Source organism: Polyodon spathula, chromosome 9 (assembly GCF_017654505.1).
Source record: "Polyodon spathula isolate WHYD16114869_AA chromosome 9, ASM1765450v1, whole genome shotgun sequence".
NCBI lineage: Eukaryota > Metazoa > Chordata > Actinopteri > Acipenseriformes > Polyodontidae > Polyodon > Polyodon spathula.
Window position 1 is genome coordinate 13,886,906 of NC_054542.1, and position 20,344 is coordinate 13,907,249.

A 20,344-nucleotide genomic window follows, 5' to 3' on the forward strand; every position below is an offset into this window, starting at 1 on the left:
GGGTTGACTGACAACTAATCACTCAGTCATCACCTGGCCACATTTCACACTCTTCCAATCACACAATGAAACTATTAATTAACATGTGATTGTGCAAAGGTGGCCATCTTAGCCCCAGGCTGTTCTGCTATGCCTGAGCCAAGATGGCTGCCAGCCACAAAACACATACTCACACAATGTACAATACATCAAACCTTATCATGTTGTACTGCAACACTAATTCCATTTGCATTCCTCTCTCTTCACCTTTTGACTAAAATCAATTCAGGAGTATCTGAACACCTAATTCAGGGAACAAAAGCAACCGAATTTTGAAGATCAATCAAACATGACAAATCTCTGCCCTTCCCAGCACTACTGTACAGATGTTGTTTAAGTGTTAAAAGGGACCTTATTGGTCCGTGACGCAATCATTAGTAAGATAAGACCTATAGCATAATGTGTAAGGCAAACTACAGCAGGGTTCTCCCCAGGAATTCTGTACAGCTGGGCGGCAGAACATTATAGCCAGGAGCACTTTTAACGAAAAAACAAACTTGCCTTACCTTAAATATATAATACAAAAAATCACTTAAACAATGTGTTATCTTTCGTTGACTATGTCTGGTTGCGCTTTTTTATGACCTACATTTTCTTTTTCATTAATGTTTTTTTTTATTATGGTAAATTACTGTGCTTATTTAGGCACTCTATGATTTGACTGGAGAAAGATAACGCAGGGTTATTGAAGTTCAGGGTATGTTGTTAATGCACGTCTGTTTTTGTTTTTCGCTATTCTACATTTTTTTAATGCAACTGTTCATTTTAACCATTTTTTTTTTTTTTTTTTTTTTTTTAACGCAAAAGTACCCTCACACACGTTTGGTCAGCATCATAACTGTTGCATGAAACCGCAGTGTAATAATCCAGCACCTCTGCACTTAAGCATTTGTATGTCAGCTGACAATAGCTGATATCCCATCACGCCTTTCTTCTTAAAGGCGTACAGCCTCTATAAATGAACCCCCAATATCTCTCACAAGCACCTGGGTACATACTGTTACGATATCACAACAAAAGGAGTAAGCTTCTTTTTTCTTTTTGGTGCATATGTATGGCTATTATGTACTATATACAGTGCTGAGAAAAAGTTTGTGAACCCCTTAGGATTTTCACATATTTCAAACCTAAAATGTTATTATCTTAATCTAAGTCCTAATAATACATAAAGATAACTTGATTAAACAAATGACACAAAACAGGATACTTTATTTATTTATCTACAATTTATCCACTCAATATTTATTTATCCACAAATGATTTAACATTCAATGTCCATGTGTGAAAAAGTACATGAACCTTTAGATTCAGTAACTGGTAGCACCCACTTGAGCAGCAATGACTTCAACTAAGTGTTTCCTGTAACTGTTGGTCAGTCCCTCACATCGGTTTTGAGGAATTTTGGCCCATTCCTCCTTACAGAACTGCTTCAACTTGATGATATTTCTGGGTTTCCTTGCATGGACAGCTCACTTCAGGTCCTGCCACAACATTTCAATGGTTTAGGTCCGGACTTTGACTAGACCTTTTGAAAACGCGGAATTTCTTCTTCTGCAGCCATTCTTTTGTGATCTGCTTGTATGTTTAGGATCACTGTCTTGTTGCATGACCCACTTTTGGTTCACCTTCAACTCATGGCCTGACATTCTCCTCTAGAATCTTCTGAATTCATGGTTGTGTCAATTATGGCAAAGCCGTCCAGATCCTGAGGCAGCAAAACAGCCCCAAACCATCACACTCCACCGCCATGCTTGACGGCTGGGATGAGGTTCTTCTGTTTGAACACAGTGTTTGGTTTTCGCCAAACATAACATTTCTCATTGAGGCCAAAAAGTTCTACATTTAACTTGTCTGTTCTAGAAGTCTTGTGGATCATCTATGTGCCCTTAAGTGAACTTCAGCAATGTTGTTTTTAGAGAGCAGTGGTTTCCTCCTGGCTATCCTTCCATGAACATCATTCTTGTTCAGTCTTTTTCTGATAATTGAGTCACGAACACACCCATTAGCTAAGGCGAGAGTGGCCTGCAGATCCTTGAATGTTACTCTGGGGTTCTTTGGAACTTGATGATTTTCTGGTTTGTTCTTGGAGAGATTTTGGTAGGATGACCGCTCTTGGATAGAGTGACTGTGGTCTTGAACTTTCTCCATTTGTAGACTATCTGTCTGACAGTGGATTGGTGGAGCCCCAAATCCTCAGAAATGGTTTTGTAACCCTTTCTAGACTGATGAGCATCAATAAGTGTTTTTCTGAGGTCCTCAGAGATTTTTTTGGATCGTGGCATGACGTGTTTCCACACACCTGTATGGTGAAGACCAAACTCGCAAAGTTTCTGATTTTTATATAGGACGGGGCTTCCCAAACTCACCCCCGAAGATCTACCTAATTATTTAAACACCTGATTCTATTTATCCTCTTAATTGAACTGAATCTTAATTACTCATTGTTTGTCTAATTCATACATAATTTTTTTTCAAAAGACATATAATTGGTTAATATAAACCCTATTGGATATTTAAGAAAAGACTGGTTTTGATTCAAGAAGGCTATCATAGTAACACTATGGAATTTCAATAATTATCACTGGGGTTCACAAACTTTCTGGGCACTGTATCACCTTACAGTACAATAATACGACAAAAAAATGGACTGAATGATAACACCTGAAAATAATCTTAATATTTGTTTAATAAAGGAGCCGGCGAAAATATAATATTAGGCGGTGGATTGCGACAATCAACAGCTTATTTTGACCCCCTGCACACTATTTTTGCTTTGAAAATTGGTTATTTTTTAACGTTTTAGCCTGTCGAAGTGCTTAACACAGAAAACCCGCCCCTTCAACTCTCTGATTGGTTAAATGTTGTGTCAAGATGTAACGCTGCTGTCATGTGGTTCCAAGATAATCATTTTTTACCCAGCAACGCACAACTGATCTAGTCAATTATAGCAATCAATCCTTATTGTTAAAGGCATATTAGCATCTGCAAGCCGGGAGGATCAGGTTTTTTCAGCTGGGTGGCAGACATTTTGCTGCCAGTCAAATTGACAGGAGGCTTGAGTCTCTGCCCCTCAACTAGCTTTTAAAACCGTCTGTAACCAGTTAATGGAAACGCTGGTACTGTTTTCCTTTAAAAATTTGAACATTTCAAGCTAGTATGTTATTTGTGAGGTGTCCTTAAAAACGTTTGCATATTTTGCAAGCTTTCTAGAAAGAAAGGGGTCTGAGTGAGGAAAAATGGGCAATAAAATCCCCACCCCCAGCCGTTCTGTAAATCATTTGTTTCTATATTTTTCTTCCAATACTAAGGGTTATTAGACCTAACTCTGATACTGTAGGTTACCCATTTGTGATGTAAATTGTGTTTAGCCAGGAGGTTATCATGGCACTTTAGAATAAGAAATGGTAATTCTACAGTTTGTTAGTTTGCGTTAATTACTTTCTGATATTAAAACAAGCACAGCATTCTGTAGGAGCCTTCTATGAATAACTGCCATGGCAGATGGAGTTGAATTTTAATTCTAATTGATCCTGCTGGTTGCAGGGTACCCCTGGGATTAATCGAAATGCTAAACAGAATGATCAATGGTTCTTAATCAGAAACCATTATTTACATATTATGTATTTAAATACCTTTAGAACGAATATATAGGCTATATTGTATGTGCTGTATTTGTGTTTCACATAGGTGTAAAATAGCCCATACATAATGTACATTGAGCTTAGCGAAAAAAGGGGATGTGTGTTAACTTCCTCATCAAGATCAACACAACGCTTCCTCAATTTTCACATTCATTTTCATTTCACTAGAAATATTTACATATTTTCTGTCCCTGGGTTTTCCTTCAGTACCCCATTTGGCTTTAAATATTATGGTTACATATGTATAAAGATTGCAACAGGCCCATGATGAAAATATAAGCTTTCAGGTGTGTCTTGTAAAAGGATATCAGTATACATACAAAACATTTTAACAAAGAAAAAAATGGCATCTTCTTGTTTGTTTGGGCTGAACCAGAGCAAACACTCAGCTCACAGACTGGGCAGAATGTGGAAGGAGGCCTGTGGGCCTGCAGCTAAATCTATACTGCCAATGTTAAACTGGTAAGCAGGTCTAATGATAGCAAATAAATACACAAATCTCCAATGGAAACAAAACACTGAACCCCAGTTAGGCTATCCTGGTTAAATGATTTCATTTTTTTTTTTTTTTTTTTTTTTTTTTTTTTTTTTTTAAGATAGACCATTCTTTAAAAGAAATCATCACATCAGCAGCTGCAATCTGGCACAGATATCACACGGAGACAGCGACAACCCTAGGAACTTGGTAATTTACAACCTCAAAAAAATCATTACCATATTTTTTTTTTTTTTTATATATATAGCACCTTTTGTAGTGGATCATCATCACAAAGCACTTTACAAGATATGAGATTAGGATGTGTGAATTATGCATCAACTGCAGAGTCACTTACAATGTCTCACCTGAAAGATGGAGCACAAGGAGGTTAAATGACTTGCTCAGGGTCACACAATGAGTCAGAGGCTGAGCTGGGATTTGAACAGGGGACCTGCTAGTTACAAGCCTGTTTCCTTAACCACTGGACCAAACAGCCTCGTATTTAATGAGCTGTTTGGAACACTTTGATTCCATCAATTGCATCCACAACCACAATCATCCTGAAAAAAGCAATACTACTTTCTTTCACCATCTTTAAAACCTTCACTATTTGGCCACCTTTAATGACGTAGGGTTTTCTTGTTATTGTTGTTTTTCATCAGTATGGGTTCTTGATAATAAATACATACAGAGACAATCTGCCCTAGTGAACAATAGTCTATAAGTAAAAACCACTGAATAATGTGGCACAGTTCTGCACCATTGGCTGTCTGCTTCAGACACACAGGACTGAATGGCAAGATTGCTCAAGTCAGGACTGTCGGGAATCTCTCCTGCCTCCTGCTGACACAATGCCTGGATGTACTGTAGCTAATGACATCATGCCTCAATGTTCTGTAGCTAGTGACATCATGCCTCAATGTTCTGTAGCTAATGACATCATGCCTCAATGTTCTGTAGCTAATGACATCATGCCTCAATGTTCTGTAGCTAATGACATCATGCCTCAATGTTCTGTAGCTAATGACATCATGCCTCAATGTTCTGTAGTTAATGACACCATGCCTCAATGTTCTGTAGTTAATGGCACCATGCCTGAATGTTCTGCAGCTAATGACATCATGCCTCAATGTTCTGTATCTAATGACATCATGCCTCAATGTTCTGTAGTTAATGACACCATGCCTGAAAGTTCTGCAGCTAATGACATCATGCCTCAATGTTCTGTAGCTAATGACATCATGCCTCAATGTTCTGTAGCTAATGACATCAAGCCTCAATATTCTGTAGCTAATGACATCATGCCTGAATGCACTGTAGCTAATGTCACTGTCCCTCCTCCAGAGTATATACATGCTATTATGACATAAGGATGGACAGATAGACTGCTTCCTGTACACAACTTACAAAACACCATCCTGACATGGTTTCTTTAAAATGGGATGTTTCTCAAAATATTTGTAAACATGTAAATGTGAGAAACTAGTTATACACTGGATGACAGGCATCTATATAACTCTAGATTTTGGTACTCTTAAAAACTTGCACTAAACCAAGATTGATCACTATTGCATGATAGGTTTTCTAGATCTGTAAAACTGAAGAGTGCTGTAGGTACAAGCATCCCCACTGTGTCTCTGTGCCCAGAGACACGCAGCCCAACCTAGTCAAAATTGATAGGGGACTGTGATAAATGTGTTTTTCTACAAAAAACACCACAGTGCTGGTCACATAATCACATTCTATCAAGTGATCACCAATACTGTCCATTAAAAACAGTACTTACAGAGAACAGCCACTGCTCCAGATTCAAACATCAGACATTCCTCTTTATTTCTGCTCTCCACCATCACGCTGTAAGGAGGGTCCAGTTTATGATATATCCGATATCCCTTACTGAAGGCCATTCTAGCGGTTCTGTTTAGTTTATTCTGTCAGAACTGAAATAAGAAAAGGCACATTAACAACAATTTGAGACTGTAGAACTGAAATAATAAAACATTGCGTTTTTTTTTTAAATAAATTTAGATTAGGTACTCTTTGTCTGAATAAAGCTCATTATAGTTTCATAATAATAATAATAATAATAATAATAATAATAATAATAAAACACAATAAGAAGACGACATATAACAGAAATATTATTTGCTGTAAGCAGTTCTGTTGTATACTTTGCCTTACAAGATTTCGGGGCAATGCTACAAGTAACATAACACAATATAGCATGAAAGATAATTGTAACGGTTAATCTAAAATGAGTTAGCTAATGATTAGTAGCCATCAGTATGAAATACTGTATTTACAATTAAAAATATGAATAACGTCCATATTTTACAATGCTATCAAATGCAGTATGGCATATATAGATTATGTTCGGTGGGCTATATCAAGTATTGCAAGAACATATTTTCAAACGATTCATTTACTCGTTCACTTGTAAATATTGTCATGTTTTCCGGCTTCATCTTGTTAAGGTATTCGCTACTGCGGGCGATCTGTCTCTGCACCTTGTCTCCTTCCTTCACTGTCAGATCGCTTTGAATAAATGACATCCGCCAGCTTAGATGTAACTGAAGCCATTTAACAATCAGAGACATTAATTGTTATTGTTAATAAGCTTTGTCATTTGCAGTCAATTCAGCTTAGCCCTCTGCCTTACCTTTTTATTTTATTTTTTCTCCACCGGTTTTATCCGTCAGAGATCACACCGACCCCAGAAATGTTTCGCTCCCACTGGTACGTGACGCAACGTCCGCATTGAGTGCTCCTTTCCGTGTTATTAAATCAGTGACGTTTAAGTGGTAGTACCATTTCCGAAAGAGGGCAGCAAATCATCTAATACAGATGACAGCCAATATTTGACTCAAGTCAACTGCACGATTTCAGACTTCTACATAAGTGCAATTCTACAACCTAAAATAATTAGCAAGAACACAGATGAGTTTACCCTGCATCTATCAAAACGTCTTGAAAAATATGCGAAAACACTGAAATCAAACAATCCCAAATGTATCATTATGTGTGTGTATGTGTGTGTATCTGTGTGTGTGTGTATGTACATTCCTGATTATCACTTGTTGTAGTTCCAACTTACAAATGACCATCAGACTGAAGGGAATCGGATGCAGCAGTGTATCTACAGTGAAGCATTTGGAGTATTTGTATAACCTGCACTGCATACAAAAACATGTGAATAACCAAATAATTATCATTACAATAAATGTTAAAAGTTAATAAAGCTATTAAGTGGTAAGAAACTGATTTTAAACAATCGGTTAACACTTCTGGAACTTTAAAAATCAGGTCTAACCCATATAAATGTTTACCATAGTAAAACTACAGAAAAGTGTAATAAAGGCTATAGAAAGAGTGAGAGTATGGATAATTATTGTAAAGCATAAAGAGGTATAAGAAAATTTTAAATCATGCCAACCCTTAATAAATCATGGAGTGGAAGGGTGGTGGGTAATTCACTGTCACTTGGGAGACAGAGGATGTACTTGAAATACCGCACTGGTGGCCAGTTTTATTTAGTTATTTTTTTCTTTTAGTCTGCAGGTGGCGCTGTTGTCCTTAGCCTGACAACCAGCGATGGTAGACAGGACCTCAAGAATACCAATGTTGGTAAGCAGTTCAAATCCGGGTGCACTCGCAGGTGCTCAAAAGAATAATCAAAAAGAAAAGGAGAAAGAAAAAGGGAAAAGAAAACACAGTAATCAAATTACAAAATAAAGGTGCTGCACTCTGCAGCGTTACCCCACTGTCGCTACCCGCATGGCCCGGGTCTCCATCCTACACTCGTTGCTCCCTCAGCCTGCTATTTGTACACTGATGGGGTCGTCCCAAGGTTTCCGCACTACCACTACTTTTTGTTTTTTGTTTTCTTCTCTTTAGATTTCTTTTGGGTCTTTTTTCTCCCAGCCGTTCTCAGTCCTGGACCAGAGCTTTGGCAAGCTCGGCACTTCTTGGAGGGGCAGACTTGAAGGAACAGCAAGACCCATCTCTCAGCCACTCAGAGAGAGGGAGAGCCACACACCCTCTCTCCCACCTCTCTGTGTCACTGCCATGACCGACAGACAGATATTGTAAGGCTGCTGCCCTCTTCCTGCAGCACTATGAATGCACCAGAAGAGTCAGCACAGATCTTCCCTTTTACACATGGTAAAAGCAAAGTATAATAATGGGGAAAATATGGGAAACTGCAGAATAACTGTAGCAAAATTTTGTAGGGGAATGCATTTCAATTTAGACAGAACATATTAGAGTTATAGTGACCTCTATTGGGTTTCTAATGTTCAAAGAATATAAGACATTGGATAAAAATAAACTCCTTAAGGCTGATTGTGATGAAGTGAGTTAGGGAAGCATACCATCATTGCTCTGTGCACTGAAGCTTATTGTTGAAGCAAAGATCAAGAACATTGATTGAAGTACTTCAGCCTGTGAAACACAGATATGCTCCCCCACAATCTAGAAGCAATTAATAACTGCATAGAGCAATAAAAAAATGACTCTTCATTCTAGGCACCTGCTATTACTGTTTTGCAAAAAATGACTCTTCATTCTAGGCACCTGCTATTACTGTTTTGCACTTAATGTTGTGTTTCAGTTTTGAAATGGTATACCAATACAACCCTCCAAAAAAAAAAGACTCTGTTTTCATGGCAACTCCCTCCACTTATTTTGCAAATAAATGATGTTCATAAGTTTACAAAGGGATATCTAAATATTTTTATATTAAGAAAAATGTCAGTGAAGGGTTTTAAGTAATCATGGCAACATTTATATTGTAATTTTAATTACCGGCAATTGATATTGAGCTTTTCCAGAACTTTAAAAAATACATGTTTACCTACCTCCCATCTATCTTGCTGCTGCTCAAAAATGATAAGGACCTTTTGCCGTGGTGACGTCAGACCAGGAAATGAGACAGAAACACAAAAATGTCCGAGGCTAAACTGAGCCGCAATGGCGCTCAGCTTTTTATAATTAATTAAACAAACAAAACAGTTAAACAAAACACACCAAAACAAATGGGCACATTGGCCAAAGCAGAAAAACACAAAACAATGATTATTTTGTAAATATAGCATCTGGTAGCATTTGCTCTCACTTTTAACTCCTCTCTATTCTTCCCTGCTGTGAGCCCGGAGATGGTCTTTTATACCATGATTGGAGCAGTAATTACTGATTAAACAGTTACCATATTAAAGCTCCAGCCACATTCCCACAGGCTTTATCAGGATGGGGATTTAACCCCATCCCCGCCAGCTACACTTTATAAGACCGGCTTTTCCATCCCATCTCTCTTCTTAACGTAGATGTGAAGGTGTGGGCTAAGGTATTAACATGCCATTTAGAAACTGCCTAATTCTCAATATCAGTTCTCTTGACCAGCTAATTACATTCACTTTATCCCATTCACATTTGTTTTGGTACCTACAGATTCACAACTACATGTGTGCCCAGTTCCCCTCATTCCCAACCATTCCACTTAATCCTGTATTGGACACAATACTGGAACTCCTTCCTGAGAAAAGTAGACTTATTTCACAAATGTATAACCACCTTTCATCTCTGAATTGGCATACTCTGTCACAGATATAGTCTAGGTGGGAGAGTGAAATGGAAGTGGTAGCTCCAGACAATTGGAGGGAGAGAGCTCAGTCTCCTGTACACTCCACATCTTCCTATGCCCAGCTGTGACTAATTCAGTTTAAGATATTGCATTGGGCTCACTTATCTAAAGACAGACTGGCAAGATATACCCTGGGTTGGATGGGAGCTGTGACAGTTGTAACTACTCCACAGCTGATCTGACTCACATGTTGTGGTCTTGCCCAAAGCTTGCTGATTTCTGGTCTTTCATTTTCAAAACTCTCTCTCAGGTACTGCAGAACCCATTAGACCCATGACCGCTATTGGCAATTTTTGGTGTGCCACCTGAGAGCCAACAAGGTGGACAGGTGGATGTGGTGGCATTTGTTACGCTTCTGGCTCGCCGGACGATCTTGCTTGGCTGGAGATCTCCCTCACCCCACTCTAATTCTTGTTGGATTAAGGACAGTGGCAAGGTGCCTGCCCCTTTTATTATTTTATGTTTTATATATATATATATAAAATGTTGGTGTGTGGATGGACAAAAGCCATCCGACAGTATTATTTATTATTTGAGGCAGGTGAAAAGCTACTCAAGTATAATGTGGTTGGCATGGATGGGTTTGAATTTCCCATCCTAAGTAGCTTGTGGGAATGTGGCTGGAGCCTTAATGAGGTAATTATTTAATAGGTAATTAAGGCTCAAGCCACAATATAAAAGACCCACTCTGAGCTCAGAACGGCAGAGAGTTTGAAAGAGTTGTGAGGAGAGTTAACAAAAATAAGAACAAATGCTACCAGCCAGCAAACAAGATACTCGTTATTATAAAAATAATGATGTGTTTGTGTTTATTTTTAGTTTGGCCAGTGAGCCCTTTATTTTGTGTTTTGTTTAAACTGTTTGTTAAGTTTTGTTATGTAATAAATATACTGTTTCGGCAGTTTCAGCCCTGAATCGTTTGTGTTTGTGCTGCTTCCTGAACCTGACGTCACCACCCACATGCACCACTCTAGCCATCCTTGACATATGGTTTTATAAGTGGGTCAGAGCGTCAGGAGGAATAGTGTGGGTGTGACAGGCTGGCAAGTGGATAGAGGCCCAGAGACAGACTGCAGTTCAAAAAAATAATACTTTAATTATAAATAAACACAAAATAAAAGGGCACAAGGGCAAAAATAAAGGGATTTAAACACAAATAGAAAGACACAAAACAAGACTTATAAAAACAAAGGTTTCCATGCTGGGCGATGCCTTCACTGGATTAGAAAATTCACAATACCACAAAACCAAAAACAACAAGCACAACCGTCTGCTTGCTTCCTCAGCTCCCTCCTCTCTCTAATGGGAAGCTGAGGCCTCCTTTTATGTCAGGTGGCTGGGTGCTGATTGATCGTTAATTACTCTAATCAAACCCAGCCACCTGAACACAATAAACCCAGGCAGGTAGGGGAATTTAACCCCATAACTGTCAATTTATAAAGGGCAGAGCTCTGCTCTGCCACAGTGTATATATATATATATATATATATATATATGGTGTGTGTGTGTGTGTGTGTGTGTGTGTGTGTGTGTGTGTGTATATATATATATATATATATATATATATATATATATATATATATATATATATTTATTTAGGGTGATTTAAAAAAAAAAGAATGGGCAAAAGAAGAATGAAGAGGGGAGAAGAGTAGGTCTAGGATAAGGCGTCTTGCAGCAGAATTATGCCCTGGCTGTGGGAGACCACCTGCTGATTCCACCTCCACCACAGAGGGAGACTACCTGCAGCTCCCACCTCCACCACCAGAGGAAGACTACCTGCAGTTCCCACCTCCACTACCAGAGGAAGACTATCTGCAGCTCCCACCTCCACCACCAGAGGGAGACTACCTGCAGCTCCCACCGATCACCAAGGGGAGAAATGGAGCTCCCGCTGCCCTCCCCTCAAGGGTCCGCACTTGCTGTTGCCTGTCCCGCATCGCCTGAGTTTGCCTGTCCCCCCTGCAAGTCCTAGGGTGAGCGAGCCAGAACCGCATAGGGTGGCCGAGTCAGCATCTCCTATAACTGCCGAGCCTGTAACATCTAGGACTGCTGAGCCACCAACGCCATCGCCCGGGGAAGCCTGTTTGCCAATCGCCTGGGGATGCCTGCACATCACCTCCTGAGGATGCCTGCATGATATAGCCTGGGATTGCTTGCACGACACTGCCCGGGGATGCCTACAGGACACCACGTGAGGTGGTGTTAACTCCAGCAGCAGCCTTTACACGACTGGAAAGTCTGGGGCTAGAGCCCCATAAAAGGAAGCCGTCAGCTACAGAGCACGAGGGAGAAGTGGAGCTCCCGTTGCCACCTTAATGGCCAGGGGCTCCCCTCCTGAGTACACCACCAGAGCTGGCGGAGGGTCTAGAGCTAGGAGAGGAGGAGCAGGACCTGCCGCTGCCTCAACTAGATAAGGGAACAGGCTGTGATGCTGACATTCCTCAGCACACATTGTATAGGCTGCTGAGGGGAGCATGGCGGAGACCATCCCAGCGCAGCTGCTGTGAAGAGGGCCGGCCCCGCTGCAGCCATGGCCAGAGTGGCCAACTCCAACCCTGCACCAAGCTTGTTCCTGATTCCTTCATCAGGGGGAGAAGTGGTGCTCCCGCTGCTGCCATACTGGCCAGGGGCTCCCCATCTACAATCGTATTTATGCACAGGGTGTTTTACGTTGGCAGGGAAGGATTGATTGCCTTCCCTGCCAAAGCAGTTCATGTGCAGGCGTGCCTAGGCCTGATTGAATGAATAACAACTGCATAAAAGAGGCAAGGATCTCTCACTCTGAGTTGGGAGTTCACAGGTTTTTATTGTAAAAATGTAAAAACAATTGCTGCCCGTGCTGTTTTTTACACCAGCACGATACTTGTTTTCTGTGTGTGTCTGTTTGTTTTCGGACCGTTTATTAAGTGTGTTGTTTTTGTTTAAACCTTTTACTTGTTAAATACATGTACCAGCGCTTTCACCTGCAGCAATGTTGTCTGTATTGCCTGGGCTAACTTCACCCACAAGCCATCCATGTGGCAATGTAAAAAATTATTTCTAACAGAAGAATACAACTGGTCTTTTTAATCTTCTGAAGTCTGGTCTACTTCTGCTTCCAGTCTTTATACTGTACTTAGTAAGTACTGTACTTACTTGACCAGTTGTGCTGGTGAACAAGTACGTGTCTGTGGTGGAGTGTCCCGCCCCTTTGTGTTTACAGTCTTTTATGTTGTATGTACTGTGTTAATGTTGGTGTTCATGTATAAAATACACAAACTATAAATAATCATTACTAGCACGAGTGTTTAACATGTATATTTGTATTTAGGCACGAGGATTGCACAGCACTTCACGTGCAGGTAAAATGTAATAATATGTGAGCACAGGGAATTGCACTTTTATTAATTCATGTGCAGTTGTGCAGAGACTCCAATTGAATGATTGATTAGCAATTGAGTCTTGGTACAGCTGCATAAAAGCTGCATGTTTTCACTCACTCGCGGTTGTGTGTTCGGAAGTGGAGAACGGGTGAGAAAGAGAAGAGTTTAGTTAAAACAACAATTGCTACAGCATGCTGGAAGTGCCAGCACGGTACTTGAAGACTGTGGGGGAGGGAACATCATTATACCAGTGCAGCTCCTGCTTAGAACTCCAATCTTCCAATCTGAAGCCTGAAAGTCAGATAACCTCACACCCTGGACTGGAATAGTGGCATGCTGAGCAATGTCCAACACACTGGAAAGGGAAACATAAGTAAATGCTTGATTTTAGATCTACCGTCAAAGTACCAAACTTTTATTTATTCTAATCCCTATGTGTACATGCATGGTTTCTTTAAAATGTTCCTTCATTTACTGTTGTGCTTCTCAAGTAAAAAACAATAAACACAAGATTATTTATATGCTGCAGATTAGCATCTAAACACAGTTTGTACTACTGGAAAGTAGACTTTTTAAACTGTGTAATCACCTGGATACAGTATGTTAGGTGTAGAAAACATCTGATCCAGTGTAAACATTTGACCACTGTTAACTAATGACTTTTCCATTTTCTTTTTATGAAGCACTGTTTATTATTCTATTACAAAGTGAAGGTGGTGTAAACTTTAAACCGGACCAACAATAAAGAACGCTTATATCCCGTAAATACCACATAAAAAAAGAAATACCTTATTTTTGTGAAGAAAACCCTGTTTTGTTGATCTGCTGCACGACGCTTGTAATTTGGTTGAAAGGATGTGGTGGTGATCCTTAATACAGAACTCCAATCTGTCACATCCCAAGCAATTCTGTGGCTTGTTTTTAATAACATTCATCACAGAAATTGTAGCTTCACGTAAGTATGTGCTTGAGAACATACAAAGTATTTTTAGGCTAGAAGATGCCAAACGTGGGTATTTATCAATTGGTACCTGCAGCCAAAAGTCAGCACTATTGTTGCTGGATTTGTAGCACTGTTGCTAAGAAAGATCAGTTTGAAACTCCAGCAACTCTAACTGCATAGCTGCATGTTGGAATAAAACTGGAGACCAATTCCCTCACATTGTGTTGGAAAAGAGCATCCAAAAATGTGAAAGCCTACTCAAACAGCAAAATGTCTGTGAAGCATCTGGGTAAGTATTGCTGAGCTCTCTATACCAGAGCTGCCAGTAGGCCCCTTCCTGGGATGATGCACTCGCTCCCACCCACCAAGGGAATAAAACTTTGGAATCATCCAAAGGAAGCCATTTCTCTTTTTCCTTCTCAAGACGGTATGGTAAGACCTCTGTGTTGAGTTGAGCGTGTTGATAGAAAAGAGCTACTTGAGTCGAATTGAGTCGATTGTATTTCCCTTGCATTCGTGCTGAAAGCTGACTCACCGCTTTCCCGGTATCAACAACTTTGAAAAAGACTGAGCCTTTTTGCTTTTCTGCCTTTCAACTGCATCCTCTTTTGCATGGTAGGCCGCTCTTTGTATCTGTCTATCGTGTGTAAGCAACTGCCTGTGCAGTCATCCGCAAGTGGTTGTCTGTTCTCGCTGAGATTACACAGTTCCTCCATGGGGCTAGGGCTTGCAATATCCCCGATGTTGAGTGACTCTTCCAGCCATGCTCTCCTCCACGGGATTAGGCCTTGCTGCATCCCCACAACAGTGTGCTCTCCCCTATACTATCTTTCTACCATGTTTTTTGCTGTCTGCTTCAACTCGCCCACCGTGGCTTCGGCCTTGTGTCCCCCTGGTACACATTACGCACTGACCAGGTGTGTGTGACCGTGCAGTTAGGGTAGGCACATTTGCGTAGCACATGGCATTCACACTTAGCCATTGCTTAAGCACATTGCAAGTGGTGTTTAGTGCACGGCCCATGCACAACACCAGGCCCATCTCAGGCAAGTCGGGGTTCCATCCCTGCACGGCCTGCAATGCCAATATCCCACAAGAGGACAAGCATACACTCTGTGCACAGTGCCAGCGTCCTAAACAGCCACCCCAAACTGCCCCTCCTTGGCGGCCTCAGACTCCCTTTTCAGCACAACAGCTGCAGTACTGGCATGCCTGCACCTTAGACTCCATGGTGCATGCCACTGTGCAAAACGATTACGCCCTTCAATTCCCCTTGGGTCCTCCTCCCTTTTGAGGCATCACGAATACTTTCGTGAAAAACCCTCTCCAGGCCTCAGTACTTCAGAAGGAAGTAGCCACCTTGCTGTGCAATTGAGCCATTTGTCTGATAGACCTCACCTCCCATGGAGAGGGATACTACTCAAGGTGTTTTCTGGTACCCAAAAAGGACGGCGGCTTTCTCCCCATTTTAGACCTGAGGCTTCTCAATGGGTTCTTAAAAGAAAGGAGGTTCCAAATGCTGATGCACCATCACAGCCTTAATTTGGGCATTTTACTCAGTCAACTTTGTTCAATATTATGTTCTCCATATGCTGCAATACAATTTAAATTTCACTACAGGCCCAAATCACAAAGCGGTACAGGCTCTTTAAAATATATTTCGCAAAATGAATTAAAGTTTCCAGAATCTCAGTTATTATGTGATTAAAACATAAAAAATGTAAAGAAAATAAGTTTATGATAGATCAGATGTTGAAAACAAATGTTTGATATCACACAGTAGTTCGTAAAGACTTTGTATTCCCCACTTAAAACATTATCATTGTCCATATACTGTATACAGTGTATGAGCAGTAGGACAGCTGCCGTGGGCACGATGGTCTGGCTTCGCGGGCACAGTTTTGAAGCACCAGTGGTTTATACATCACCAGCTGGGTTAGATCTTTGTTTTAACCCTTGTGATGTATCGAATGTGCTTTGACATACAGACGTGGGGTGGTTATGTTCATATTCAACAGCTGTGTGACGTAGTTACGCATGCACCACGATGGTTGAGAGTTATCCAGAGATGTGGCTGAGTTGTGAGAACATGTTCTTGTTTCCTTAATACGTGTGATTTAAATACAAGTTTAATTCAATACATAAGTGTTGTCCCTCTAAAAACTCACTACTGGGAACAAACACCACCCTCAGAAACAGCCATGCATACACAGCATTCATGCCATAGTGTAAAACTGTATTCCCAGGTCGTAAAATTGATAATATAATATGTGAATGAATCAGGAAATACACATCACATAGGAGCACCAGGGGAACCAAAACAGTAATACATAAGTCTTCAGTTTTGTAAACGTATATAAAACATTATTTCGTTTCTTTACTACTGTATTACTGCAGGCAGTCGCTTACAATTGTCCTTTGTCACTTTTAGCACATATTTTGTGTTTTTTTTTTGTTTTGTTTATGGTCACTTTTGTCAAAAGTAAAAAATATGACAAATGTTTATGGTCAATGCATACATAAAAACTGTAGGTTCCCTTTCAATTCGAAGATGGCCACCGAAACATTGTTATGGGATATATGCCTCTGTATTGGTAGGTGTCAATGAGCTTTTTCTATCAAAGCTGCCAATAGGCCCCCTCCCCTCAGTGACCCCCTCGGTCCTGCCTACCGAGGGTACATAACCTTCATGCAGGGCAGCCTCACCCTCTTTTCACTTCTCAAGATTGGTACAGTAAGACCTCCCTGTGTTGCATTGAGCCTTTTTCTTACTTAAAAAGCCTAGTTCCCCTGCACTTCGTGCTGAAAGCTGGCTCCGACGCTTTCCCAGAATCAGTAGCTCTTAATTCGTAGCCTTTTTTTCTCTTTCCACTATCAGCACCTGCTCATTCTGCATGTCACGGTGCTCGGTGCACATGGTACTAAGTGCATGCTGTGCGCATAGTATCTGTTGCCCCGTGCTTAGTGACTCTGTGCTCCACGGCACTCGGTGCACATGGTGCACGCGGTACTCGGTGCGCATTATACCAGGTGCTGCACGGCAGAGCCACGTCGCACCATCTTTCAGCCTCATGATATGGCTCCCCAACCCCAACCCTTCCCCACTTTCCCTGATTTTATGGAGGAGATGTGCTCCTCCTGGGACCACCCAGCTACAGTGCTGGATCAGTTGAGACATGGTTCTCAACTGGCCTCACTGGAGGGGGCGGAGAAGCTGGGTCTGGCCAGGTTTCCCCCTATAGACTCCACCATCGCAGCCTTGGTGAAGGCTTCACCGATGGGAGGCATGCCCAGGGACCCTATGTGCACGAACCTGCAATGCAGGGTTACGGAGACACACGTCCGGATGGTGTTTTGCATGATGCCCTGCTTCCAGAGCCAGATTTCCAGCCTGCAGGAGCAGGCCCTGGGCCGGAGCCTGGCGGGCCTAGTGGTTGTGCGCAGACAGCTGTGGCGGTCTCTTCAGGAACGCGAAGTGTCGAGGCGAGTAGCCGCGTTGCTTCCTCCCCCCACTCCGGTGCGGGGTAGGTTGAGCCGCTGGCACACAACCCCGACACGGGCAGTCAACAAGACTCATCTCAGGCGAGGAACAGGACCCGCAACGTGGAGGACATGGTCGTGGCCAGTCCACGCAGCATCAACCTGGAAGGCGGTTCCAGGGCATCCGCACTAGGCAACCGCCGCAGCCAGCCCCACCTCAGCCTCAACCACCCCAGCAGGGCCCTTGAGGGCTTGCAGCCTCAGACCCAGTTCACGGCACAACAGTTGCACTACTGGCACGCTTGCACCTCGGATGTATGTGTGCTCGCAACCAGAGTTTTCTGTGCTGCCGTTCGGCCTTTCCCTAGCTCCCTGTATGTTTTCAAAGTGTGTAGATGCTATCCTCGCCCCCTTGCAGCTGCAAAGGGTCAGAGTCATGAACTACCTCGACGACTGGTTGATCTGTTCCCAGTCGCGGGAGGGAGCAGTGGTCCATATGGCGCTGATGACGGAGCATCTAGTGAGGCTGGGCCTCACCATCAACGATGCCAAGAGTTGGCTGACGCCGGTGCAGTACACAACGTATGTGGGGCTCCACTACGATGCGTGCATACCTGTTGGATGACAGGGTAGCAGCTCTCCAGCACCACCTCTCCCTGTTCCGACAGGGATCGAGGGTGCCCCTTATTTATGTGCCAGAAGTTACTGGGTCTGATGGTGGCAGTGACATCTGCCATCGAGCTAGGTTTATTGCGCATGCACCTGCTGCAGGCATGGCTCAATGCTTTTCACTTACATGCCAAGCGCGACAGGCACCGTCAGCTGACATTGTGTCTTACGTGCACAGCGGCCCTGTTTTGGGGCGTGGTCTGCAAAGGCAGAGGAGTCAGTGGACCCTGGTCGGGTCATTGAACATCCTTGCATATCAACATGCTAGAGTTGCAGGCGGTGTTCCTTGCCCTCCAGCGCTTCCTACCCGTAGTGAGGAAAAAGCATGTGCTGATCCGCACGTGGTGGCATATGTCAACCACCAGGGTGGCCTTCGGTCCCCAGGGTTGCATCGCTTAGCCTTCAGGTTCCTGATTTGGGCACAACAGAACCTGGTGTCCCTTCAGGTGACGCATGTTCCAGGCGTGGAGAATCGGGTGGCGGACCTTCACATCCATCATCTCAGGCATCTGTCGGAGTGGCGGCTCCACCCTCAGATGGTGGAGCGTGTTTGGGAACGGTTCGGAAAGGTGCAGGTCAATCTCTTCACCTCGGAGGAGACGACTCATTGCCCCCTGTGGTACTCCCTCCACTGCTATGGCGGTCCCCTTGGAGTCGACGCCCTAGCCCACATATGGCCCAGAGTGCGCCTTTACACGTTCCCGCCTCTGCCATTACTCCCGGCCTTTCTCGAAATGGTCCAGTCAGAGAAGTTGTCAGTTCTCCTAGTGGCTCCCAGGTGGCTAAGGAGAATCTGGGTCTCAACCCTGTGCCAGATATTAAACGGCCCACCCTGGGAGATCCCGCTTCGCCGGGATCTCCTCAGCCAGGCAAGAGGCATGCTTTGGCACCGGGAGCCGGGAAGGCTCCAGTTATTGGTCTGGCCCCTGAAAGGGACCGCTGGTCAGCCATAGTGCTGTCAGACGTGGTTTTGGGTACTCTGCAGAATACTAGGGTGCATTCCACTAGGTCACTATGCCTATAAGAGGAAGATTGGTGCTGTACTGACGGTCATGATCCAATCTCGTGTCCCATGTCTGTCATCTTGCAGTTTCTGCAAGATCTGCTTGAGGCTGGTAGATCACCTTCCACACTGAAGGTATACCTAGCAGCTATTTCTGCTTGCCATGCCTCGTTGACTCACTGTCCTCGGGCGCGCATTTTCTCCGAGGTGCTCGGTGATTGCACCCTCCTAGGAGGGCTACTCTCCCTGAATGGAGCCTTGAGATTGTACTGGAGGCTCTCACGCACGCCCCGATATAGCCTATATAGCCTATATAATCCATTGAGTTGAAGCACCTGTTCATGAAGACATGCCTTCCTCTAGGTTACCATACACATATACATATACACCTCTATAATATATGCTGATGCTAGTTCTCCCTCTGTGGTTGTCCTTCTTGACCTAACAGCTGTTTTTGACACCATAGATCATGGCATTCTTCTTGACCACCTTCAGAAGTATGTTGTAATCTCTTGACCCTGTCTCTGCTGGATGTCCTCTTACCTATCTGGATGCATGCAGTCTGTTTTTTATGCTGGACGCAGTGGTGTTGCAAACCCAGTCACTTGTCAGCGACTGTCGCATTGGATTGCGGACACAGTCTCAGCTGCGTATGATGGTGCTGGCTTATCCCCACCTGGCGGGTAGCCACACATTCTACGAGAGGTGTGGCTATGTCATGAGGTGAATCCATGGCTGAAATCTGTGATGCGGCTAGCTGGGCTAACCCGCATACTTTTTCCAGGTTCTATCACCTGAATGTGATAGATCCCTCATTGCCCTCTGTGGGCACTAGGGTCCTCGAGGTTGCACGTTCACACCACTGACCTTGGTCAGGCAGGGCTAAGGTGTCCCTCATATACTGCCGTTCTTTTCTCCCTCGCGACGGCTCTGGTACTCGTTTTCCTATAACGATGTTTTGGTGGCCATCTTCGAATTGAAAGGGAACGTTAGTTTACCTACCGTAAGCCTGGTTCCCTGAAAGAGAAGATGGCTACCAAGCGCAAGGTTGCGTCAGTTGTCATCACAGTTTTGTTGCGAAAAGAGGG

The 20,344-nt window shown here is 42.9% G+C and overlaps 1 protein-coding gene across 10 annotated transcripts in view; it reads right to left on the reverse strand.

Annotated features, from left to right (window-relative positions):
• LOC121320416 (synaptojanin-1-like) overlaps positions 1-6,922 on the reverse strand; it is an 83,667-nt gene extending 76,745 nt beyond the window's left edge. For all 10 annotated transcript variants that reach the window (XM_041258721.1, XM_041258722.1, XM_041258727.1 and 7 more), the window contains exons 1-2: positions 6,818-6,922; positions 5,945-6,098 (exon numbers count right to left, since the gene is read on the reverse strand). In XM_041258721.1, coding sequence (XP_041114655.1) covers positions 5,945-6,065 — 121 coding nt within the window. In that variant the 5' untranslated portion in view covers positions 6,066-6,098; positions 6,818-6,922. The remainder of the gene's footprint in view (positions 1-5,944; positions 6,099-6,817) is intronic.
• Positions 6,923-20,344: the final 13,422 nt, after the last annotated feature.